This window comes from Hippoglossus hippoglossus, chromosome 12 (genome assembly GCF_009819705.1).
Source record: "Hippoglossus hippoglossus isolate fHipHip1 chromosome 12, fHipHip1.pri, whole genome shotgun sequence".
NCBI lineage: Eukaryota > Metazoa > Chordata > Actinopteri > Pleuronectiformes > Pleuronectidae > Hippoglossus > Hippoglossus hippoglossus.
This window is the reverse complement of record NC_047162.1, coordinates 3,252,103-3,262,094: the sequence shown is the minus strand read 5'-3', so window position 1 is coordinate 3,262,094 and position 9,992 is coordinate 3,252,103. Positions and strand designations below refer to the sequence as shown.

Genomic DNA, 9,992 nt, shown 5'->3' with positions numbered 1-9,992 from the left:
GCTCCATGCGTATATCTCCTGTGATACTGAAACGGAACTACACAGTTGGTATATATATAACTCATGTATATATAATGTATTTGATGTATTTGTAAGGATATCGTTTTTGTATCGATCTTAATCCAGGGCAGTAGAGGAAAGGCACCGGAAAGGAGTTTACACACGTCAGACGTTAGGCTTGTGACGGACTAACCCACCGGAAGATCAGGTAGAGACACTTTACTCACTAACGCTGGTTTTATTCCCAAAGTGTTTACACTGTGTGACTGGGTCACTCCACTCACTTCCTGGTGCTCTCATGTTGATGTCGCAAATTTGTTCCCACCCGAGGTTGTCGAAGACGCCAGTTAACCACCAATCAGAACGCTTCAAACCCCAATCTAACCAATCAGAGGCAAGATAGGGGCGGGTGTTCGTCCACCTCGGGTAGGTACCATTTCTGTAGAAGCATGGGTAACTAATATTAGTTACTATTTGTCAAGTCAGAGTTATTAATAGTAATAATATTAATAATAATATTTGTAGTTGTAAGATGAAAGTACTACTCAGCAACTAGTATTCATTAATTAAATAATAATAATAATGGTTATTATTATTATTTTAATTATGTAATCATTATAATGCATATATTATTTTATTAATTCATAATAATAATTCTCATATATATAATTATTTTTATTATTTTTATTATTAATTTAATTTAATAAAAGTAAATAAGATGAAATAATGACAGATAAGACAGAATTAAAAACAAGATTTGAAAGGTTGGACTTAAAAGCTATCTAAATTGGGACAGGGGTATTATTCCAGATAGGAGATAAAAAAGCATAGATGATGTTTCCATGTCTTAATAATAATAATAATAATACATTTTATTTATAAGCTCCTTTCAGAGCACTCAAGGTCACCTTACAAGGCAGGGATAAAAAAAAACACAACAGTCTTTTTTTAGATAACCAAGTGCCGCTGTGGTTCTTAGGCCTTCAAAACACTTCTGACCTGTTGCTCAAAAATTTGAAAACACGTCCAGGAGGACCTCAAGATTTTGAACCACTGTGAATTGATGGACAGGAGACCCAGCACATTTATTGGGGTCATTGCGGAACTCATAAGAAATGCTTCTATTAATGGTTAATGACACATTTACTGATGCTTTATAGATCATTCACAAGCTTGGGTGGGCTACTCACCTGACCAACAAAATATGAAGATGCAGAACGACAACAAAGAGACAAAATGACAAAGTGTGGTTTGCTGTCTTACTCCTTACTCCTGTTGGAGGAGATGGAGGCTTAGAGCCTGTCTCTGCACAGGGGCTCCATCATATCATAATCTGTCCATGGTTTATCAGCTGTGAATACCATTATTAATAGTTAATCAACCATTTACTTTTGCTTTATAGGGCAGTTAGAATAACAATGTTTCTTATCAGAAATGTGACATGTATCTTCCTTTTTAAATACATGTTGTCTGTTTCTGATCATCAATCAATATCTTCCACACACACTAACACAGCTTCTTCTTCTGTGGTGTCCCAGGGGACACGATGTGGAACTGCAGTCCGTGGGCTCTTCTGCCTCCTGTCTACTCTGTGTGCACAGCCGCTGGACTGTGGGCTGTGTAAGTTCAGTTCATAACAGGACTGCATTTCATTTTCCATGGATGAGTTACTGAGTTACTGAATGGGCCGAATAGGCAAAGGGGCTCCAACCAAATCTTATACAATATTTGTTGTATGTTTTCTTCATAGAAACTTTAAATACGATACAGTAAAATTATAATAAAGTATTTTGATGCATTTCAATAGATACTTTGTCGCTGTCAACGATGAGCAGATCGTGCCCCTGAGCTCACAAGGCCGGTAAGAATCGAAACAATATCCTTTATCGCAAATAATCATTTTTCAATCCCTTTGGAATAATATTATTATTTGTTACATTTATTTTCAGCAGAGTAAATGGATCCTGGTATCCCCCATACATTAGGTACATACTCACATTTCCCTTTCACAGTAAAAGCCCAGCTACTATGTTTATTTTATTAAAGCAAATACAAAATGTTCCTGCTTCCTCTTCTCAGTGTTGCAGGTAACTTTCCACCAGCCAGCTGCATCTTCAGCGAGGTCATGAACCTGGCAGCATTTGTGGGTAAGAGCAGTGATCACAGTTAACACACTGTCGTTATAATACAAGACAGTTAAATTCTGTCTCAAAACATTCTCACTTCCTGACCCCATCTATGGCTTTCAGCCCCAAGCTTATTACCAGAGGTAGCAAAAGTACATGCTCGCTATACTCAAGTAAAAGTACAGATATCTGTGTTAAAAACCACTCAAGTAAAAGTACACGTACTGATTTGACAAATATATGTAGTAAAGTAGAGACACTTGAAAAATACAGTATAACAAATTTTCACCAAATTTTAATCTGATATCTCTGAGTGTTGGTGTGTTCTCCAGTCTGGTACATCTTTGAACAATGCATTTGCTCATCCCCCAAAGTTTACAGATTGAAGGGAACATGATTTAATAGATAGGATCAAACCATAGACTGTAAATAAAGATAGATAACATGTCCATCTCTATTTTTATAAAAATGAAGATAAAATTGACTGGATACGGGTGCTGCCATCTTGCGCCCGTTACGTCTTTTGGAGCCAGAATCTTGGCAGTAGTGGAGTTAGAGTGTCAAGGTCCAGCTCTTACATGTGCTTGACCAATCATCTGTAGCGTCAAATAACTAACCAAACTCATCAGAAACACGAACACTTGAACAACATCAGTGTGACAAGAACTACCTAAAATGACCATTAAAAACCATCCTAAAAACCAGAAGAAATTATTTGACGTGCATTTTGACTTTTTTGTTTGGTCCATGTCCCATCCGCTAACATTATGGAGGCAGGGGTTATGATCTATACAGAAGCCAACCCACCAGGGGGCGATCCAGATGACTTCACTTTTGAGAGCTGTCATGTTGTCCATCTCTATATACAGACTATGAGTCAAACAGGAAGAAGACATTCAAGGGCGTTTCCCCTGTGAAAACTGTGTGGCTACAGATAATAACATACCACCAGGACAAACAACATATTGTTGCCATCCAACATGCATGTGGCGTGCTATGAAAGTGGAATAAAGCCAGCCCGTTATTTGTATTCATTTTCCGCTCGTTCCTTCTCTATTACAGGGTTGATCATTGCCGTCCTAAGATACCTTCAGCTGAAACACACCATAGTCAAACCATGGCTGAATATCGGTAGTCTTGTGGGTTTTGCTATTGGCTGCTTTGGAATGACACTCGTAGGAAACTTCCAGGTACAGTAGTACATCAGCAGATACATGTACATGCATTTAACTAGAATGGCACTCAGTATAGCACATTCCTCCACCAAAGCCCAACAGGCCCCTTAAAGTCATTCAACCAGCATCAAATTGCACACACACACACAGACAGATATCACTGCCATGAATATGCCTGATTTTTTTCATCAAGCTCCATGAATTATTCTTTCGAAAACTAGTAAAAATATCAAAAAGCGCCCTAACTTTGTTAATTCTTCCACCAAGTTTCGTGGTAATCCATCCAGTAGTTTTTGATTTTTATGAAAACACAACATCCAATATAACCTCCCGGGGCGGAGGTAGCACTGGTTCATAGGATGGATTCATCTCCAGCTTCAGGACTTGATCTTTGTTGTTTTGGTTTTAGGTATTCACTGATAAGATGATTCACGAACTGGGCACACTTATGACGTTTGGACTGGGAACGCTCTTCTGCTGGGTGCAGTCCTTCATCACCCTGAAAGTGAACCTGAGGAACGAGGGGAGGAAGGTTGGAATCGGTCGTTTCCTGTTGTCTGGAGCCGTCACTGTCTGCATGATCGTCCGTATCCTTCAACTCAAACCAGCTTCAGAGAGTAATGGACACATTTAAACTGTAATTGCCTAACTATTGTATGTTATGAGTTTGAATAGTTAAAATGGCTGCAACCTAACTCTTAGGAAAAACTGACCAAAGTGGCTGTTAACTCTGTGGGATTAACACTGGATTTGATTAATTTCATGATTCAAACTGCTGATGAATCATTGTAAACATATCCTCAACCCTCAATGCAGATGGAGATTGGCAGTATCCTCTCACAGGTTGTTTACTTCTTCTCCTGTGTTCTGTAATTCTGTCCGTTGCATGTTTTATCCTTAACTCACCGGGTGCAGGTCCGGTCCTGATGATGAAGGACCTCCACATGCACGCAGCCGGATGCCAGTGGGCACTGGTCATGTTCTTTCTCGCCTTCATGGGCACTTTTGCCATCGAGTTTCGTCACAACCGCTTCGAGATGGTGTGCACCGATAACTTACAGACCCACTCTGAAATGTACAGGACCGAGCTGGACCAACTGTAGGGATGTTACACCGACTCACATCTGAGGATCATCGGGATCAACTGCATGAGGCCGTGTGTCTGAGATGCCTTTACACCATCTGAGGGGTTTCTTACTCCAGTGTTACCAATAGTGACACTTGAGGGTCTGTATTTATATGAGCTTATATGAGTATTTTTCACCAAGGACATTGCCATGTGAACTGGAGGCGCTGGGCATCAAACCACCGTCCCTCTGGTTAATGGTCGACCTGCTCCATTTTCAGAGTCAAAGACGCCATCGCCCCATGTTCACGCTTGATTTTTCATGTTTTGAATCTTCAAACATTCAAAAGTGAACTTGCTTTATATGTCACCGTAAATCTGTTCTGTACAATCATTTTTTTGTGTTACTTATTTTCAAACACTATAGATTTCTAATAAAAAAGAAATGCTTTCGTTTTTGGGGACTGTGAATGCTGACAATCAATGAATGCTGATGTGCACAGTAAAGAATAAAATCAATACAAATACAGGAACATTTGCCTTTTGTCATCAGGGTCTATAAACCCAAATTTCATGGGACATTTTTGTTTCAGTGTTGTCTATTTCCCATGTTGAAAAATTTCCTTTGAAATGTTTGTCACATAAAAGCAACATGATTATCTGCATGAATCAACACAAGTGACAGTGTGAGAAACGTATTTGATAAATTGCGAACGAGCCCTTCAGATGAAGTGTTTTTAATAAACCACCATGTGAACTACAGCTACAGTATTTTTATACATAGCTGAACATGTAAACTGAGTGAGGAGACTGGCTTCTCTGTGAGACACAGCATTTTTATTGGAAGTAATTTTCCTGAACAATAACAATGTTGTTTCACACATAAATTAGAGACTTAGCAATTTCAGGCAACTCCAGAAACCGACATCACATATGAACTACGATGGCACAGTTAAATAGACACATTCAGACATTCCAGCACATTTTGAATTGAGAACTCTCTCTTGGCAGCACCTCTGCTGGGTGCATCTACATGTATACTGTTCTACTTTCTACAACATTACACTTTGATTACAGGATATTACGTCATACATGTGCAACGCGTGTACATGTGGAGGGAGGAAACAAGTGGACAATGTATACAAAATGGTGACAAAATACAATATGCTTGCTTGCACACGCACAGTTGGAACGTTTCAATCAACACTGATGACGTTCAGGAGTGGCGATCAAATACAGTTCATCTAAAAAGGTAAAAAGGAAGGGGAATCTCACATGTCATATCTACAGCTTTCTGTCATCTTCCCAGTCAAAGCAAAGGTCCAATGTGAGTGATTTTCCACTTCAGCTCCTATTACACTCCGTGTATGTTTCCATTGATGTGAAAGGCGTCCTGAAACTGGAAAGATGGGACTTCACTAGCCCTGCTGATGGCTAACTGTAACTCCAGCAGCATCCGCTTCACCTCTGGAGCGGTCAACTTTGACCAAACATAAAAACAACAGGGTTGCAAAAAAGGGGTTTGTTGGGAGGGGTGGGGGCAAAGAGGAGAAGGGAAAGGTCATTATGACATGAAGTCAGAGGAGTTCTCCTCGTCTTCCTCTGCGTTAAACTCGACCCATCAGTTCAAGTTGGTTAAAGGATGTGATGAGTTTGTAGTTGGCCCGCTCCTCGTCGGTCAGCTCCATGTTTCCAGCTCTCACCACCACCAGCACGTTCAGCCCAGCTTCTTCGGCTGCTTTGGCCTCTGCAATGACAAATCCATGAGTAACTTATTTACAGTGAATCCAACATTGGATCCAGACTTGAATGACAAAGTCATGCTGTAAGATAATGCATTTAGACTTTTCTGCTAGCTGTGCCAATCCAACTAAATAGAATCCAGAATGTTTAGGCCTACTTAAAGGTTCCCTGTAGACGTTTGACCTCTAGCTGCTGTTTCTCTATACAACGTTTGTTTAGTGATGTGATACAGTCCTTCCAGAGATTTCACACTCCACTAATCTACTGTGACCCTCTTCTGGACGAAATCAAGCAGCATTTGGTTTGACTACCAACAGTGTTGCTGACCTTGTTGTCACACCAACACACCAGCTGTGTGTTTACATGCACAGGAGGTAAGCTACTGTTTGAGAAATCTGTGATCAAAGCTGTTCCTATCCAAGTCTTTCAATATGTCAAGGGGAAAAAAAGGTGTTTCTCCTCCTTGACCATGATCAGGCAGGAGGCGGGGTGCCACAAACTGCTGTTGAAAACCTCAACTCGGACACATATCCTCAGTGCAACATGTAATAATACACAAACCTCGAGCGACGTCTGTCAAGAACGTGATTTCCTCCGGTTGGCAGCCAATTTTCGCTGCAATTTTCTCGTAGCTTTTTCCTTCTACTTTAGATCCTATACAGGTGTCAAAGTGACCATCGAATAACTGAAAACATTAAAAGGCAAACATCGCATTAGCCACAACATACAAACATGACATTAGCAGTATTGTACAGCTGCCTTTAACCAATCAAGACAAATGTCCAAGGCAGAACATTTTTACTATTGTCGTGTACTTACTTCTAAAACATCTCCTTCAACAGAGTATCCGAACAGAAGTTTCTGTGCCTCCACGCTTCCAGAGGAGTATATGTAGATTTTAAGGCCCTGTCCTTTCCATCTTTTGATGGATGGAATTACGTCCTGATAGATCCTGTTGGCAACAAGCCCAGCGTCAGAAAAAACACCCCAATTTATTTATTTTAAAAAGACAAAAAAAACAGCGTACACTATTTTTTTAAACTCCCATGTATGAAATCTGTCATGAATTTGTGCTTTGTTTAAAACCTGGATTCTATTTTCACAAGCTTTTGTCGACCGACAGGAAAATAATAATCTGACTTATCTCAATCATTTTTCATTCTGCTAACTGTACAAGTTTGTCATTTGTGAGGATTTACTATTTTTCTTTCACTTGTTAAATTTCATAGACGTTAGTGGGACAAGTGAAGTCAGCTCGGCTTGAGCTTGATGGAAAATGTGACATTCTCTGTATGGGACACAATCCCTTTTCATTACATCTGAGTCATCATGTTCTCCAACTTCTCAGTTTTTAATGTGATTATGATGGTACTGGATGTTGTGCGAAAAGCCCTGGTTGATGGAGTAAGTATATAATCGCCTCGACCGCACCGTCTCATTGCAGATCATCTGTACAAACGCATACATTTTGAAGTGAGGAAAATGATCAGTGTACTTACTCGCCTTTGATTCTCCCTGAAGCATACGCCGACCTCCACATGTGACCCTGGAGTTGTTTGAGTGCTGTCGACTTCCTGTCTGCCGCCATCTGCCACAGCACATTATCCACCACTTCTCTAATGGCCTTCTCCTCATCTGTGTGAACCGTCTGGTCCACGGCATGGACAGGACACGCCCGGTTCTGTTTCATGTCTTCTTCAATCTGCCACAACAGTACAGCAGCATTGAATTATAGTTTAAGGTATTTCTGGATGCAATTTCCGGTATTGGGAGTTCAGTAGTGTGTCCTGAGGCAGGAGCTTTCCACAACCTTTTGTATTAACATTTAATTTATCTTTTACATTATAACAAAGAAAACTACAGATTTTTTAATATACAGGTCCTATAATGCCTGATGTATTTATAACAATTTGATACATGGAAATTTTAAAGAACTATTTGCAAAGTCCTGCACCTCACATCCTCATATTTTGAACCAAACCAAACATTTAATCTGAAAAAAAAAAAGACTGGTCAATAATTACTGATTGATCAATACTTTAACTTGCAATGGAAGGGTCAAAGTCTGTATTCTTTACTCATTAGATGCCGACATACGTACACATGCAGAAATAAGTCACAACCTTTAAAGACCTCAGATGAAAGTAAAACTTGCTCTTGATTCTGTCAGTGGGGAATCCCACATGGAAACTCACAACACCTTTACCTGTTTTTTTAGGAGATGAACATCTTGTTTGCACTCGTCTTCTTCCCAGTGATTCGACAGGTGATCCTCAAGATGCTCCCTGATGTATGGAAATAAGATATCCTGGAAATTACAAAGACAGTTCATTAGGTGTTATCAGAGCCCCCATACACACAAAATGCACTGGTTCATATTTATTTATGGAAATCAAAAACACCCTTTCTACTTTTCCCCCTTCTCATTTTTAGTTCTCTTTTCCCTGGAGAAATACCCCAGAAGATTCTTTAACAACACAAACTGGTGTTCTGTGACCCTTTTCAAAAGCCTTTAAGACTCTTCTAACCATCTACATAGAAAAACAGCTACAATGACTTTATATTCTAATCCAGGTTTCCTAATTAGTATTATGTAGTATGGCGCTGATGTGTCATTTCTGCCTGCAATCTTTGTTTTGAGAAAGAAACAGTAAACAATTGAAAAACAAGTTGAAAGGTGGAATTATTTTCCATCCACATAGTTGGATGAGAATTTAAGGATTCTGTACCTAACATCTAGTTTTAGACCACCTTGGTTTTTCAATTGACACCGGGGCTTTATTTATTTATTCTTTAAAGACATCCTCTTCAGATCTGCAAAGTGGGGACGTGATGATGAAAATAACCGTTTGGTGCAGCTTAACTCAAAATGTTCCCATTTACAGAACATGTGAAAATGCTCTGTCAAATCAGATTCTCCCATTTACAACTACATTTGAATTTTTCTGCCAGATTCAACTAATTTAAAGCAACAAAATAACATTTTAAGTGCCAACTACCAGCCACAGTATAGAAGAAGGGTGGAAAACCAGAAGGGACTATGACTAGGGACTATGGATTTCACCTATTCAATGATCAGTCGAACACTAAGCCCAATTTTACTGACCAATTCGAAATTTTTGTCACATTTGAAACCAAAATGTGAATCATGTTGCCAATACATGACATGTTCTGAGATAATATTTAAGTTTAGAAACTACAAAATGCTAATATTTATGCAATAACGATTCAGGACCTTTTAAACCATTATAAGGTTTCAATTTATGCATTTAATCTTTCCTTTAATTGCTTATTCATTTATTCATTCCACATTTGGCAATCTTAAGAAGGCATGCATTTATTTATTTGTTAGAAAACATTTCAGAAAAGACAGCCGGGTGTTAGCATGGCGGAGGAAGCCTAATTATGCACTAGCTTCAAAATTAGCTTGTTAAATGAATATGCGTTTCACCCTGAAAAGCAACAACTCCGAGTAACATAACGTACCTTCACAAATGTGATGGGTGTGGTGGTGCCTTCGATGTCCAGTAAGAGGGCACTGGTCCCAGCAGGAATTGGAACAGTGGCCATTTTTGGGGGAGCCCGCAAGCAGCTGGTTAGCCGTTAGCTCACGTTAGCTGAATTAGCAGCGGCGCGGTGCAGGAGTCGGAGCGGCTGTGGCTGTGCAGCGGAGCCGGGCAGGAGAGCAGGAGGGACGGAGGAGGGACGGAGGAGGCCTCAGAGGAGAACAAGCGGGACGCTTCAGTTGGTGCGGGGCCGTCGGCTGCCTGTTGTTTCCATCACCTGGCAGCTGGAGCTGTGACGCGGCCGTAGGAGCGGAGAGCTGCAGCCCACATGTTCAGGTGTCGGTTCAGCCTCCAGTCCGGAGGGGGGGCGGCGCTC

General features: G+C 40.2%; 2 protein-coding genes across 6 annotated transcripts; one reads left to right on the top strand and one right to left on the bottom strand.

Annotated features, from left to right (window-relative positions):
• Positions 1 to 131: 131 nt before the first annotated feature.
• Positions 132 to 4,911, top strand: tmem150c (transmembrane protein 150C). Of its 5 annotated transcripts, XM_034602111.1 has the most exons (9): positions 132 to 208; positions 331 to 426; positions 1,539 to 1,620; positions 1,808 to 1,861; positions 1,950 to 1,985; positions 2,080 to 2,147; positions 3,189 to 3,316; positions 3,711 to 3,888; positions 4,217 to 4,910. In XM_034602111.1, exons 3-9 carry the CDS (start codon positions 1,547 to 1,549, stop codon positions 4,402 to 4,404), a joined length of 726 nt encoding a protein of 241 aa, XP_034458002.1. In that variant the 5' UTR covers positions 132 to 208; positions 331 to 426; positions 1,539 to 1,546; the 3' UTR covers positions 4,405 to 4,910. The 5 variants fall into 5 exon arrangements, with proteins under 5 accessions (XP_034458002.1, XP_034458004.1, XP_034458000.1 ...); XM_034602113.1 differs by lacking the exon at positions 331 to 426 and having other exon boundaries at positions 1,953 to 1,985; positions 4,217 to 4,911; XM_034602109.1 differs by lacking the exon at positions 331 to 426.
• A 276-nt stretch (positions 4,912 to 5,187) lies between these two features.
• On the bottom strand, positions 5,188 to 9,992 carry enoph1 (enolase-phosphatase 1). Its single transcript, XM_034602108.1, has 6 exons — positions 9,597 to 9,992; positions 8,317 to 8,418; positions 7,610 to 7,812; positions 6,930 to 7,062; positions 6,672 to 6,795; positions 5,188 to 6,114 (listed from the first exon to the last, which is right to left on the bottom strand). The coding sequence occupies exons 1-6, from the start codon at positions 9,678 to 9,680 to the stop codon at positions 5,975 to 5,977; spliced, it is 786 nt and encodes a 261-aa protein (XP_034457999.1). The 5' UTR covers positions 9,681 to 9,992; the 3' UTR covers positions 5,188 to 5,974.

What these genes read in the sequence shown, in the direction of transcription:
- tmem150c (XM_034602114.1), top strand. Translation starts at nt 1,547, where the DNA reads ATGTGGAACTGCAGTCCGTGGGCTCTTCTGCCTCCTGTCTACTCTGTG. An exon ending in CCCCTGAGCTCACAAGGCCG is followed by an intron (nt 1,862 to 1,949) that starts GTAAGAATCGAA and finishes ATTTATTTTCAG; the next exon opens with CAGAGTAAATGGATCCTGGT. An exon ending in CACTCGTAGGAAACTTCCAG is followed by an intron (nt 3,317 to 3,710) that starts GTACAGTAGTAC and finishes TTTTGGTTTTAG; the next exon opens with GTATTCACTGATAAGATGAT.
- enoph1 (XM_034602108.1), bottom strand. Translation starts at nt 9,680, where the DNA reads ATGGCCACTGTTCCAATTCCTGCTGGGACCAGTGCCCTCTTACTGGAC. An exon ending in TTGAAGGAGATGTTTTAGAA is followed by an intron (nt 6,796 to 6,929) that starts GTAAGTACACGA and finishes TAATGTTTTCAG; the next exon opens with TTATTCGATGGTCACTTTGA. An exon ending in CTTGACAGACGTCGCTCGAG is followed by an intron (nt 6,115 to 6,671) that starts GTTTGTGTATTA and finishes TTGTCATTGCAG; the next exon opens with AGGCCAAAGCAGCCGAAGAA.